This window comes from Zingiber officinale, chromosome 9A (assembly GCF_018446385.1).
Source record: "Zingiber officinale cultivar Zhangliang chromosome 9A, Zo_v1.1, whole genome shotgun sequence".
NCBI lineage: Eukaryota > Viridiplantae > Streptophyta > Magnoliopsida > Zingiberales > Zingiberaceae > Zingiber > Zingiber officinale.
Genome location: NC_056002.1, coordinates 15818629 through 15834600, shown reverse-complemented (window position 1 = coordinate 15834600; position 15972 = coordinate 15818629). Strand labels below are relative to the sequence as shown.

The 15972-nt window shown below is 43.0% G+C and overlaps 1 protein-coding gene across 1 annotated transcript; it reads left to right on the top strand.

The window, feature by feature from the left end:
• The first annotated feature begins 12605 nt into the window (after positions 1-12605).
• LOC122021237 (putative pentatricopeptide repeat-containing protein At1g68930) lies at positions 12606-15860 on the top strand. The gene has a single exon (XM_042579331.1). The coding sequence runs from the start codon at positions 12645-12647 to the stop codon at positions 14871-14873; it is 2229 nt and encodes a 742-aa protein (XP_042435265.1). The 5' UTR covers positions 12606-12644; the 3' UTR covers positions 14874-15860.
• Positions 15861-15972: the final 112 nt, after the last annotated feature.

Sequence of the window (15972 nt, the reverse complement as noted above, 5' to 3'; positions counted from 1 at the left end):
CACAAAAAAGTGAAATTGATTTAGACAACAATAAATTATTTTCTACATAAGATTATATTTTTAAAAAAAATACTTAAAAATAGTTTATAAATTCAAAAAATTATGAAAAAATTAAAAAAATTTAATAGAGAAAGTATTTGTTTTAGAAAAAAATAAGTTTTTAAAAATTGAATATTCGATATTTTTTATATTAAAAATTAGTATTTGGATAAATAATTTATAGAATATTCAATAACGATTAAAAAACGTTTGAAAATATTTACTTGGATAGAGAATATGATAAATTTTCACAAAAAAAATAAAGTTTATAAAAATAACCCTACAAAATATTTTTAAATTAAAAAATGTAATTTTTGTTAAAAATTTATAAAAAATAATTCAATAGAAAAAGAATTGAAAATTTTTATATTGATAAGTAATGAAACTCTCTTTCTCGGAAAAATTAATACCAAATTAATTTCAAAGAGAAATCATATGAAAAAAAATGTTAGACAATTTTATGCAAAAAATTATGAATTCAAATTTAAAAAAAACATGCATAATGATTTTTAATTTAAGCATGATTTTAAAACCCAATATGCGTTCCTACCTACTAGACTAATTAGAAATTTTTTCAGAATATATTTTAGTGATAATTTTCTAATTTGACTCTTATAATATTTAAAATATCAATTAAGTCCTTGATAATTTCTAATTTGTTGAACATATGAGCATGCATAATTCTTCAAATTTTCTATTTCTACTTTCAAATTTTCATTTTTAATTTTTATCTTGTCAAAATCTTCTAATCGACAAGATGTTGCTAAGGTTATTTTTAATTCCATATTGTCCTTTTTAAAAATTTTATTTTTTATTTCTAATTTATAAGAATATTTTGATAGCATTTTTATAAATTTAAATAACTTATCTGGAGGTAGAGATCGTACCCGACTTATCTTATCAATCTCATTATCTGATGTCCCTCCTGTAGTGCTATTTTCTTCTAATATTGCTTCCCCTTCATCAATGCTCTCTATGCTCAATGCTCATCTCGGATGAGTTTGCTCATTCATCTTCTTCGTGACTTGCCATTAGCGTAAGTCTGGCATATGCTTCAATTTTTGACTCTGACGTTTTGTCCCACGTAGCTTTTAGGTTCTTATGCTTCTTCAGGATCAGTCTTTTGTCCTTGTCCTTATCTTTATTCTTTAGTTTTGTGAAGTTGTCTTTGATGTGCCCTTCTTCATTATAATGATAATATCTCGCTCTCCTTTTTCTTATTTTGGCCCGTACTTGATTGAATTTATTAGCTTTAAAGAATTTTTTAAACTTTCTTACCATAAATGTCATTTCTTCATCGTCGAGAGAAGTTTCAAACTCTGGTTCATCCATTTTTAGCTTTAAGGCTATATTCTGTTTGAACTCCTTTAGATCTACATATCTAGTTTTATGTATTTCAAATGTAGAAAATAATTCCTCCAAATTACTTACCTCCAAGTCCTTAGAGATGTAATATGCATCTACTAGAGTTGACCATAGTGTTCTAGGGAAAGCATTAAGCACATACCTTAGCAAATTTCGGTTGATTATATTTTCTCCGAGATTCATGAGTTTGGTAATTAGCTCCTTTAGCTTAGCATACAGTTGAGGAACTGTTTCACCTTCCTTTAGTTGCAGATTCATTAGTTGGTTCCGAAGTAGATCTCTCCTTGTGAGTTTGGCTTCGGATGATCCTTCGTGAAGCTCAAGGAATTTTTCCCAAAGGTATTTTTCAGACTCGTAAACTCCGATTCGGTTTACCTCTTATGATGGTAGTGCGCTTAGCTGATGAAATTTTGTTTTTCATTTGCCACAAATTCGACTTGTACCTTCTTCATCCAATGTTCTTTTTTCAACTCACTGTTGTTGTCGGTAAGTACTGTAAAATCATTTTTTTTAAATTAAAAATATATTAAAATCAATTTTAAAATATATCTCTATTTTTTTCTTCTAGTGTGCAAAGTCTTCTTTAAACTTTGACAGGTGGATGCTTGTTCCGGCCATCGTCTATGCTTCAATTGACGGTTAGTCCTTCTGAGATGACCTTACTCTAATACTAATTATAGGTCCCTTGCGGCTGACAAAAAGAGTGGATTGTTCTACACAATAAAACAAACCAATACATTTCTTAAACAATTGGGCTTAACACAATTACACACTTAATTAAACAGAATAATAGAATAAAAAAAGTATGAGAAAAGCAAGATTTTTACTGGTTGACAATCAAAGGATTGCTACTCCAAGGAAAGTAGGCTCAGTAAGAAAATCTCTTTCTCGAACAAAACGTTGGAGACGGAGAAGCCTTGTACACAAAAATGAAGCTCGAAAGTGAAGAACTAAATAGAACTTGAAGTACCGAGTGTGTTGTATGAAAAGGAGAAGACCCTCTATTTATAGCTCACTGGTCGAAAACAACCGTTTGTTGACGTGGCATGGTCTAAGTGCTCGGACCCTCTCCGGGCGTCCCTAGTGTGGCAAATCTTATCGTCATGCAAATGGCTATGCAACGAGCACAGGATAAAATTTTATCTCGGTCTAGGCACCCGGACACCCTTCCTCGATGAGGTGAGCGTTGAGGCACCCTTGGGGCTGACTCAGGGGGTTCAAGCACCCGAATTTAGTTCGGGCGCCTGGACAGTCAACATCTCGTTGACTGTCCAGTTCTGCTCCGATCCTGCTCCACTCACTTAGGTGATCTTGGCTATCCGGAATATGACTCACTTGAACCCATTTTTCGACTTCCTCAAGTAGTCTTATGCTCCAATTTCTCGTCCCTTGAAAACTCCGCGCACTTCCTTTTCGTCCGCCAACGTACTCTTCTGCAACACCTTGTCCCTCGGACACACTAAGCCCGTTGACTCTCTCCTGTGTCATCATTCTCGCTAGCTGCGTCTTTCGCTCAATTTTCTGTGCTCCTAAGTTCCTACACACTTAGACATAAGACATCAAAATATAATAGGACCTGACTTGACTTGGTTGATCACATAAAAACTATCACGGGGTATTTACAAAGTGGAGATAAGTAATTGGAAGAGGGAGATCTAGTGAGGACGAGTCTCAGTGGGACTGTAGGTGTTGGTCTGACTTAGATTCATTTTAGAAATTTAAGTTGAGACCAACATTATATTCTAATCGTGTTAGGCATGATCTAACTCATAGTTTTATTATATGTGTTAACTCTATTTTATAGGTAATTTTATTATTTGGACTAACATATTTTGCAAGAGATTAGAGCAAAAAATAAGCTCGGATGAATATACTCTAAACGCCTCTAATTGAGGGAGGGCACCCTGAGTTGATATAGTCGAGGCACCTCAAGTAATGGGCGTCACCTTAGAGTAGATAAAGTTCAAGGATAAAACTTTAGCTCTAAAGGTGTCTGTAGAGCATTGAGGGTGCCTCAGATCAGCATGAGAAGTGCCTCTAGTTTAGTGAGGATTCCTCTAAAAAGATAAGTGCTAAATACTTAGGATTGGATCAGAGTTGATGGAGGCATTCCAGATGAACTAATGCACCCCCAATGCAGTATAAAAGAGGGGTTTAGTCATAGCTTTTAATATCAATTCTTTACAAGCTTTCAAACTCATTATATTGCACCATCTCCTTGCAACTACTGTGCTGCGACTCTACTACGCCAAACTAATGCTCGAGCAAGCTTCAATGGCAAGAACCGAAACTACATCAAGCAACTAGTATTGGTAATGATTTAAGTTGTTGTTGTTGCTATTGCATCAAATAGTGTAGGTTGTTACACTTTCTTTATCTGTATTCCATTTTTCAATTGTTAGTGGATTGCCCATCGAATATATCCAAAGGGGTTGTGGTCCTTAGAGTAGTAATTGTTGGGCTACGGACCAAGTAATCAATTTCATACTGTGTTCTTGTGTTGTGTTATTCGTTTTGTTTTCTGATGCATACTTGAGTTTTAAAAATTAAAAAAAAAAAGAGATTTTAAAATATATATGATTCACCCCACTCTCTCACGTGCATTGATCTTACAACCGTTGCTTTCCTTTCTCTTCTCGTCATTTACTTTTATCTGTTGTCTTTCTATTCTCCTGTAGGAATATGCCCGATGCGAGTGCATGCTATAACACATTTCGTAAACATGCGCAGCGGAAAATAAAACAATAACAATTCATAGTTATTACATCACATACACTACACGCATATAAGGATACAACATACCAAACATGATAGTATAATTAAAATTTTATGAAAAGTAAATTTATGTTAGGTATATCTTACGGATGACCTGTAATGAGAATGACATCAACCTAGCGACGTTCTCGAACCTCGCCTCTATTCGTATCCACGCTGAGCCTCTCAAGACAACTCCTTGAATACAAGTCTCTCCTTCAGAAGTTATTAGCCATGAGCGAAGAAGAGTGATCAAGATGAAGAAGAAGTAAAACACACAAGAGAGTTTTCTCCCTTATGGTACTCATGACAATAAGAGGGAGAGAGAGGAGAGGGAGAGGAGGATTGAGTTTCCAAAAGCTAATCAACTAAATAATAAAACTTTTATGTAATTACATCTATATATAATCTTCTTTATTGAGCTGAATTAGAAAGCTCAATCCAACCCATTATCTCTTAATTAAAATTTAATCCATTAACCCCTTAGTTTGGTTCACAACTAAACCAAGTTGCTTCATAACTAATTCATAATTAAACCAAATATGGTTTAACTCTACCATAAGAGATGTAGCCTATCTGCGCTTTCATCATGACAAATATTTTCATATTTGTCTTATGTATAGTCCAACCAAATATTTATCTCTTGATTTAAGAATCCTATTCTTTAACTTGTTTCATGTCTTTTAGAACTCGTTAGTGCGTGTGACCCAATAGGTTCCCAGTTTATCTTGACCATTCATAATTAACTACTTAATTATAGAACGATCATGAGTAGCACCTAGTAGTATATCATGATCTCTAATTAGTCAGAAAATCATAGTTGATTTTAGAATTAATTCTAAACCCTTTAGCAGCTACAATGATTCGTGTCTTATTCTTTTCATACTTCCTCGTTCTACAGATTCAAATTACTCATACATATGTACAAGAGTCTCGTACTTTTAACATGTGATGTTTTGGCCAAAGACTTTGAGTAATAATCATAACGAGTGGTCATAGGGTATACGTCTCCTCGCAAGGAACGGTGAATTCTCTGTGGGCTATCCAAATATCTTCGGGTATTTTAACATATACCCAATCATCCCGGGTCCACACCTCAATAAGGTGCTTGCTTAAGATGTCAAAGTATAAGTCTTCATGACCAAGATGACTTGTATACCTCATGTCAAAGGAAATTTACATTCGAGCTGTAGTAAGAACTTCATAGACATATCCATATATAGATACCATATGAAGTCCTATGACGAGTCACTCCAATGAACTAGTTACCATAACTAGCATCCATGTTTAACTCTTGACATCCCAATGTCTTCAGCCAACGAGAAAACAGCTGCTTGGCGAACCAAGGAGTATAACCCGTGCTAGTCTTACAGAATTGATGATGTCTGAATGCATCAATTCAACAACTAGAAACATTCTAATACGTTTATAATTGTACATGTAAAGATAATTACTAGTTGTCATCCAATCATAATTTCTCTCATGCTATGAAATGTATTACGATCATTCAGTAAATGAGTTTAAGATAATCAAACATATAATATGCACTCAAATAATGAATCTATATTTAGTAAAAATCGTAAGATGATTGTTTTAGGACATCTCTTAAAATCTAACATCTCCTCCATGGATAATCTCCACAGTGGATTTTTTTCCCTTATTCATTGATACCTCCAAATAAATAAAGCGCAACCTCCCTAAATTTAAAATTCTGGATCCGCCCTAGCAACATTGGTTCAGTTCCCACGCTAAACATTCCGAACGCTCGTAGTGCTCGAACTACTAATGACACTGGGCCATTGAAATATGGTCATCTATACTTTTTGAATTTATCTTAATAACTAATGAAAAACTTTGATGAGAAAAAAAATCTAAATTATATATGATCTTGTCCAGAATCTGAGTCAAATGGACCGCAGGATGAGGTGGATGGAATGTTGACCGAGTCGCGACGTCCCGGAGGGGGGGGGGTGTGCTGAGATGACTTCTGTCTTGACCAAGTCTTCAAAAGTCCCTTGGTCAACGCTACCTGCAGCCAGTGACCGGGTCCCTCCCGGTCCCTGGTACCCCGAGACTCGAGGCTGATCCAACGAATATATAAGTAACAGACTAATAATATAATAACGAAATAAATGAGGGGCGAGTACAGAAACGTACCCTGGCCCAGGGGGCGCCCTCGAATGGGATGCTACTCGAGTTGTCGTGACCCGGAAGAGCAGATGACTCTGATCAGGCTGGAGAGCTGGATCCGACGACGAGGAGCCGAGTGTGATGGCGTGAAACTGGATGCGACCTCGGCATGCAGGCCGGGCTATAATGTTGATGACACATGCTGGGATACGATATCGGCACGCATGCCAGGGTAGGGACATCACGCGCGCAGGCCAGGAGGTACTAGCGGCACGCAGGCCGAGAAATACTAGTGGCACGCAGGCCGAGACACGACACACAGATAGGAGCAGCGCTAAGGTGGAACATAATGTACAAGCCACATCGGCACAAGGTTGGAACACAATAACGGCACACATGCCGGGAACGCAACATTGGCACCTAGGTCGGAGGCATACAACGACGAGGAAGCTACACCGGATGAGCGCCCGAGTCTTAACGACATCACCAACCAGCCATAATGCGGAAGGGGCAACTGCTGCGGCGTGAGAGGCACGGCTGTAGGGGGGTAACCGGGGCGTCCCTAAGTTATGAAGCGAGTCGAGATGGTCGGATATAGTGCTGAGAGGTGCAGACAACGAAGGAGACGAGGTGGGGAGCGGCGCTTCGTGGCTGGATGCGCTGGTAGTTGCCAAGGAGGGAGGAAGAGGAAAAGAGGAGGCGGATTTGTGGCCGACTTCGCGAGGAGAAAGAAGGAGAAAGAAAGGTGGGCGACCTGCCCGGTGGTTGTATCGCGAGGAGGAAGAGAGTAGGGGTCGGTCTCTCCCACGGGCAGCGTCGCGAGGGGGAGAAGGATGGTAGCGTCGCGAGAAGAAGGAAGAAGAAGGGTGCGGTGCTGTAGCCGACGTCGCGAGGAGAAGGAAGAGGAAGGGTGCAGTGTTGTAGCCGGCGTCGTGAGGAGAAGGAAGAGGAAGGTCCTGTCTGGAGCCGACGGTGAGGTCTTGAAACGAAGAGAAGGAGCTCCTTCTCTCTGTGGTGGCGGCGCAGCTCTCCTCCCCCCTTCCAAACGAACCCCCCTGGTCTCTCTCTCTCGCGCGCGCGCGCATTAACAGAAACCTAAAAGAGTGCTACAATGATTTGACCAAATTACATAATCGCTACTGAATGTAGAGTCATATCGCAGATTTGTCATATAATGTCGAACGAGTAGCTGTGGACGACGAGTACCTGGCAGAGCGACGAAAAGAATAAGCATTGATTGAGCGACAAAAGACATATCGAGCGAGTGTCGAAAGAGCGATCTAGCGAATATCGAGTGATATCTAGCAAACGGTCGAGAGATGTTGAGTAAAACGATTGAGCGACAAAAAATCAATATCGGCCGACCAAAAAGGTATCAATCGAGTGATAGTAAATCACGACTGGGCAATAGAGAAAATAATGGATGAGCAGAGTCGTGAGCATGACTGAGAAAAATACTGACCAAGCGTCAATGAATCACGATCGAGCAATGCAGAGAATGATGGACGAGCAGAGCTGTGAGCGTGACCGAGAAAAATACTGACCGAACATCAATAAATTGCGACCGGGGAATGGAGAGAATGATGGACGAGCAGAGCCGTGAGCGTGACCGAGAAAAATGACGATCGAGCGTCAATAAATCGCGACCGGACAATGGAGAAAAAGATAGACGAGTGAAGTCGTGAGCGCGACCGAGAAACATACTCACCGAGCATCAATAAATCGCGACCGGACAGTAAAGAAAAAGATAGACGAGTGAAGTCGTTAGCACGACCGAGAAACATACTGATTGAGCGCCAATAAATCACGACCGGGCGACTAAAAAATGTCGACCAGGTAGAGAGACAATCGTCGAGCTGAGGCAAGAGGTCGATGACGAATGGTCGTAAAACTCATGAGCAGAGCGAAAGCGGATCTCGTGATCGACGCGAGCATGGAGCTAATGAGATCGAAGGCAAACGGGAACAAAGCCCTTGAGCTGAGCAGGCGCAGAGCTCGTAAATCGACCAACGAGTGAGACTCGAGTCTCCAGCAATGCAGCGAGTGAGATGAGTGCCGACCGAGCAATAGCGATGAGCGAAACGTGAATGCTGAGTGCCTATCAGAGCAGCGAGTGAGTATGATGAGCGCTGACCGAGCAACAACGATGAACAAAATGCTACTGACGAGTGCTGGGCAGAGCGGTGAGTGAGCAGTGAGAGATGAGCGGTGAGTGCCGATCGAGCAACAACGGTGAGCAAAACTTGACTGTCGAGTGCGGGGCAGAGCGACGTCTGAAGTGAGTGTGTGCCGACCGAGTAACAGTGGTGAGCGAAACGTGAATGCTGAGTGCCTAGTAGAGTGGTGAGTAAAGTGAGTATGACGAGTGTCAGGCAGAGCTGTGAGTGAGCGATAAGCACCGACCAAGAGGTCGTTGGCAGACCGGAGGCGATACTCTGGTTCGAGACCAGTGGCGATTATCTCGACCTCGAATGGGGGGGGGGGGGTAAGAAGTGATATATTCCGATCCGAGACCGGTGGTGATACTCCGGTCCGAGACCGGTGGGGATACTACGGTCCGAGACCGGTGGCGATACTCCGGTCCGAGACCGGTGGCGATACTCCGGTCCGAGACCGGTGGCGATACTCCGGTCCGAAACTGGTGGCGATACTCCGGTCTGAGACTAGTGACGATTATCTCAACCCTGAACGGGGGAGGTAAGAGATGATATACTCCGGTCCGAGACCGGTGGCGATTATCTCGACCCCGAACGGGGGAGGTAAGAGATGATATATTCCGGTCCGAGACCGGTGGCGATTATCTCGACCCGAACGGAGGAGGTAAGAAAGCCGATAAGTTGGTTCGAGACCAATGAAGACTGCTCAACCCCGAACAGGGGAGATAAGCCCTGAAGTCCGTAGAAGCGGAGCCCGTAGCAATATGAGGGAGCAAAGCTTTTATCATACCTGATCTCGGAATGATGTCGACCGATTGAGGATCTGTCTCGTCTCCTCAACTCCCGAATACCCGTGGAGTGAGGGGAGAAAATAATAATCTGAGCCCTGACAGTCAAAGGGAGTAAAGCCAATATACAGGAGCAGAGAGGACCGTGGGTAAAGGGAGCAGAACCTGTAGATGTAAGAGGACACAAAACAAGTGGAGAATGTAAAACATATGATAGCAATAGAGTGAAACGCCTATAACAGTAAGAGGATGCAGAGCCCCATGGTAAAGGGTGCAGAGCATGTAGCACACCTGATCGGGGAGTTGGGCCCTTAGTCCCTGATTGGAGAGTACGGTCCCTAGCCTGTAATCAAAGAGCGAGACCTCTAGATCCTGATCGGGAAGTCGTGCTGCGAGTCAATGATCGGGGAGCTGTGTCCCTAGTGTATGAGCAGGGAGCTGGGACCCTAATGTCCGATAAAAAATCGAAGACCCTAGTCTTTGATCAAGGAACTAGGATCTTACTTTCTTATCAGGGAGCTATAACAACTCCTATAACTGTAAAAAGGGAGCAGAGCTTGTAACATACTTGATCAGGGAGTCGTGCCAACCGGCTAAGAGATTATCTCGGTCCCTTGACTCTTGAATACCCATGGAGTCAGGGAAAAAATATAATGGAAAAACTAACCTGTCTACTAGCTGAAGCTCCACTTAATCCCTCAACTCCCGAATACCCGTGGAGTGAGGATAGAAGATAATATGTCTGTTGGGATCTTCCGGAACTGTGATAATGGCAGAGAACCTCCCGACGTCGTTCATCTTCACGTTCCAGAACAGGTGAAGGAAATTCCCACAGACGACGCCAAATTGATCCTGTCCAGAATCTGAGTCAGACGGGCCGCCGGGTGAGGTGGATGGAATGTTGACTGAGTTGCGACGCCCCCGAGGGGGTGTGTTGAGATGACTTTTGTGTTGACCAAGTCTTCAAAAGTCCCTTGGTCAACGCTACCTGCAGCCAGCGACCAGGTCCCCCCCGGTCCTTGGTACCCCGAGGCTCGAAGCGGATCCAACGAACATATAAGTAACAGACTAATAATATAATAATGAAATAAATGAGGGGCGAGTACATAAACGTACCCTGGCCCAGGGGGGCGCTCTCGGATGGGATGCTACTCGAGTTGTCGTGACCCGGAAGAGCAGATGACTCTGATCAGGTTGGAGAGTTGGATCCGACGATGAGGAGCCGAGTGCGATGGCACGAAATCGGATGCCACCTCGGCACGCAAGCCGGGCTATAACGTTGACACAGGGCGGGATACGATATCGGCACGCAGGCCAGGGTAGGAACATCGATGCGTAGGCCAGGAGGTACTAGCGGCACGCAGGTCGAGAAATACTAGTGGCACGTAGGCCGAGACACGACACACATATAGGAGCAGCGCTAAGGTGGAACATAATGTACAAGCCACATTGGCACAAGGTTGGAACACAATAACGGCACACAGGCCGAGAACACAACATTGGCACCCAGGTCGGAGGCATACAACGACGAGGAAGCTACACCGGATGAGTGTCCGAGTCTTAACGACAGCACCAATCAGCCATAATGCGGAAGGGCCAACTGCTGCGGCGTGAGAGGCACGGTTGTAGGGGGATAACGGGGGGCGTCCCTAAGTGCTGAAGCGAGTCGAGATGGTCGGATATAGTGCTGAGAGGTGCATACGACGAAGGAGACGAGGTGGGGAGCGGCGCTTCATGGCTGGATGCGCTGGTAGTTGCCAAGGAGGGAGGAAGAGGAAAAGAGGAGGTGGATTTGTGGTCGGCTTCGCGAGAAGAAAGAAGGAGGAAGAAAGGTGGGCGGCCTGTCCGGTGGCTGTGTCGCGAGGAGGAAGAGAACAGGGGTTGGTCTCTCCCGCGACAACGTCGCTAGGGGAGAAGGATGGCAGCGTCGCGAGAAGAAGGAAGAAGAAGGGTGCAGTGTTGTAGCCGACGTCGCGAGGAGAATGAAGAGGAAGGGTGTGGTGCTGTAGCCGGCGTCGCGAGGAGAAGGAAGAGGAAGGTCCCGTCTGGAGCCGACGGAGAGGTCTTGAAACGAAGAGAAGGAGCTCCTCTCTGTGGTGGCGGTGTAGCTCTCCTCCCCCCTTCCAAACGAACCCACCCGCCCCTCTCTCTCTCGCGCATCAACAGTAACCTAAAAGGGTACTATAGCGATTTGACCAAATTACCCTCTCCTTTCCCCCTAATTCTTCCTATGCCCTCAACATATATCCACATCAATATATATAAAATCTTACCAAATCAAATATCAAACGTGCTTATTAATATTTAATTCATTTATAATCCTCAATCTCATTACTGTCTTGTTCGTTTTTTACTAACATTCACTTTTTATATTCCATCTCTTCCTTTATTTTTCTTTAAATCTTTTTGTCTTTTGCACATGACACTTATCTTTATGTTCTTTAACTCTTCTTATCTTCCATATGGTACCACTTGCCTTTTATCATGTGTTTCTCTGTTGGCTTCTGTCAACACAAATCATGAACTAATAATCAACTATCAATCTAGCATAAATAAAAATAAAGTTTTTTTTTCATTTTCTTCTAATATGTACTACATAATACATATCTCATTAAAAAGGAGAGATATTCCAACATTAACACTATTACTCTATCCCCTTTTTGTTCCTTTTAACAATTCATACTCCCTCTTCTCAAACCATCTAACTCTACTCACTCCGAAACCTCTTCATCCTTGAAGTCTCTTAAACTCTTAATATTCATAAAACACGAACTAACAACATCTTTAATCACCGCCGGCGATCACCGGACTCAAGCTTCATAGTTCATCATCCTCTGGCGTTCTCTGTTTATGAAATCCTCCACTTTGCGGTCGACGTCGGCGACCCACCGGCCGCCCTTCCACTGCACTTCCTCCTCCTCCCTCTCCTCGTACCTCCTCCTCGTCCGTGGCCGGTCGGCCTCCGGCAGCTCCCGGCGAGGAGACTTGGAGTTGGAGAAGCAACTTCCCATGCTTTGCCTACTTGATGCAGAGCAGAGCAGAGCAGAGCAGTGTGTTGTTGGCTTTAGCTTACTCTGTTTTGCTCTGTTTTGGGAGAAGCTCCGTGGTTTGATATTTATAGGGCGTTGCAGAAGCCCAAATTGCTGGAATTGACGACGAGGGCCGATCAAATTAATATGAACGGTTTGATTCTGGCGAGGGCGGTCGATTCCTTTCTGCTCCATCTGCGTCAGTTCGTGGAAGAACAGAATCTCTTGACCGGGTTTGACTTGACTGCGTCAGTTTCGGCCGGTTCGTCTTTTAGTTGGGTTGATTTAATGAGCCGGACGAAATTCATGATTCATTTGGTTCGAGATACTTTTTATTTATTTTTTTTAAATATATAGAATCTCGACTTCTTGCGTCTTTCTTCATGACTTCTCGTCTTTCAAATCACTACTCTTCCCTCCTCAAGCTCTGCTCTCAAGCTCGCGACCTTAAGAAGTTGCACTGCTTCATCCTTAAAACCCTCGACCTCGCCGGCGACACCTTCCTTTCTAACAACCTCATCACCTCCTACTCCAACCGCAGCCTCCTCGTCTATGCCCGCAACTTGTTCGACCAAATTCTCCACCCAAACCCCTTCTCGTGGAACGGGCTCCTCTCCGCCTACTCCAAGGCCGGTCACATCCCACAGATGGAGCAAGTGTTTTCCTCGATGCCCTCGAGGGATTTAGTGTCGTGGAATGCCCTTGTATCGGGCTACATCGGCCGGGGTTGCTGCGAAAGAGCTTTCAATGCGTATCGAGCATTGTTGCTGGAAGGCCGCGTTGCGGCCAACCGTATCACGTTCTCTAGCTTGCTTATAATCGCGTCAAAGTGCTCAGATTTCAATTTAGGTCGGCAAGTCCATTGCCATATCCTCAAATTCGGGTTTGCGTCGCATGTGTTTGTGGGAAGTCCGCTTGTTGACATGTACTCAAAGGCTGGTTTTGTGCATGAAGCAAAGAGAGTTTTTGAAGACATTGAGGAGAAAAATGTTGTTTTGTACAACATTATGTTGGCAGGGCTACTCAGAAGTGGTATGGTTGAGGATTCGAAGAAATTGTTCGATGAGATGGAAGAAAAGGACTCAATTTCGTGGACGACAATGGTCACTGGGCTTACGCAGAATGGATTGGAACAACAAGCTGTTGATTTATCCAGGGCCATGAGGGCAGAAGGTGTTTGTATGGATCAGTTTACTTTTGGCAGCATTTTGACTGCTTGTGGAGGCCTCTCTGCTTTAGAATTGGGGAAACAGACCCATGCCTTCATCATTCGGACTCGCTATGATGAAAATGTATTTGCAGGGAGTGCATTGGTCGACATGTATTCAAAATGCAGGCATATCAAGTCTGCAGAATTGGTTTTTCAAAGAATGAAGACAAAGAACGTTGTTTCATGGACATCAATGCTTGTGGGTTATGGTCAGAATGGATGCAGTGAAGAGGCTGTCAGAACTTATTGTGAAATGCAGAAACAAGGCATTGAACCAGATGATTTCACGCTTGGGAGCGTGATAAGCTCATGCGCCAATCTAGCAAGCTTGGAAGAGGGTGCGCAGCTTCATTGCAAGGCAAACATCTCAGGATTGATTTCATTCATCACTGTTTCTAATGCCATAGTTACATTGTATGGTAAGTGTGGGATCATTGAAGACTCACACAAGTTGTTTAACGAAATGCGGAGTAGAGACTCAGTCTCTTGGACAGCTCTGGTTTCAGGTTATGCACAGTTTGGGAAGGCTAATGAAACAATGGACTTGTTTGAACGCATGTTGAATGAAGGTGTGATGCCTGATGGTATCACATTTATTGGTGTCCTTTCTGCTTGCAGTCGAGCAGGGCTGGTGGAGAAAGGATATAGGTATTACAATTCGATGATACACGACCACCACATTGTGCCAACAGCTGATCATTATACATGTATGATAGATCTATTGAGCAGATCAGGAAGGTTAAAGGAGGCTGAAGATTTCATAAATCAGATGCCTTGTCACCCGGATGCAATCGCATGGGCAACCCTATTAAGCTCGTGCAGATTCCGCAATGAGTTGGAGATAGGCAAATGGGCAGCTGAGAACTTGTTAGAGCTCGAACCGCAAAACCCTGCAAGCTATGTGCTGCTTTCGAGTTTACATGCTGCAAGAGGTAATTGGGATGAGGTAGCACATTTGCGAAAGGGAATGCGAGATAAAAATGTGAGAAAGGAGCCTGGTTGTAGTTGGATTAAGTACAAGAACAAAGTTCATATCTTTTCCGCCGACGATCAGTCTCATCCGTACTCCGAGAGGATATATGCTGAACTAGAGAAGCTCAGCAGCAAGATGATTGCAGAAGGATACAAGCCTGACGTGAGTTCTGTTTTGCATGATGTGACTGAATCAGCGAAGATTCATTTGCTCAGCCACCACAGTGAGAAGCTTGCCATTGCTTTTGGTTTGATTTTTATACCGCCTGAACTGCCGATAAGAGTAGTTAAGAACCTCCGAGTTTGCATGGATTGTCACAATGCAACCAAGTTCATATCCAAAATCTCCAACCGAGAAATTCTCGTAAGGGATTCCATTCGGTTCCATAAGTTCAGTGGAGGAGCTTGTTCATGTGGTGATTTTTGGTGATAGGCTATTGGAAAGGTTATGATTGCTTTAGGTTGATGTGCACAGTTAAGAACCCCCATGTTTGTGTGGATTGTCACGATCGCAACCAAGTTCATATCCAAATTATCTGGCCGAGAAATTCTCCTCAAGGATCTTGTTCGATTTCATAAGTTCAGCGGATGAGCTTGTTCATGTTTCAGGAGTAGATACGATTTCAATGAGCACATATAAGAATCAAATCATGTTGAACAACTTCACAAGGTGTCAAAGAGGAGACCAAGTGATTCAAAGTGAAACAAGTTACATTATGTAACTTTAACTGTCATTCAACTTCTCATCATGTAAAACAAGTTACTGAATTTCTGTTCCTGGCTAAATAGCTTTATTCTTTCGCAAATACTTAAAAAGATCATTCTATTATTCTCTTACAAATATTTCAAAGACCATCCCTTTCAATTTCAACATCATGCACCATTACAATTAGGAGAAACAAACAATTTAGTCGAAATTTAATCTCTGTGGTCGATCTACACGCCCAACTGCTCACGCAAACTTGTCCAACAATTCAAACGATTAGGCGACAACTTTGCCTGTTTTCTCTGCAAACATTTTTTTCTCACCTTGTCTTTTGATCAAATAAGACCAAAGGGATAGCATCACCATCAACCTTATCATCTTGAAGGTCAAAAAAGTTACAGGGTTTGTGATGAAGCTGTGAGAGTGACCTGCAAATTTTTAGGCCCAGGGAGCAATTGTTGTCATAAGAGCCAAAACAAGGTGAAAGCTCTGCTTGTTGGATGGTCCTGCAATGCTACAGACTTAACAGTGAGCTGTGGGCACTACTGGCCCCTGGTTTTGTGCATTCCTATCTGCATGGATTCAATTCATTGTTTTAGAATTCTTGGCGTTTGATGGGGCATCAGAGCTGATTCATTTTGTCTGTCCCTGAATCCTTTGTCAAGCTTTCTATAGTTTTATTAAGGCTCTATTTACCCGAACGGGGCAGGGAGACGAGGAGAGGAGAGTAGACAAAACACCCTAGTCACCCTCTTGTCGTATGCCTTCGCATCTTCGTCCCATTGTGTTATCTTCAACAAGGAGAAATTTCATTTCCTCTCCT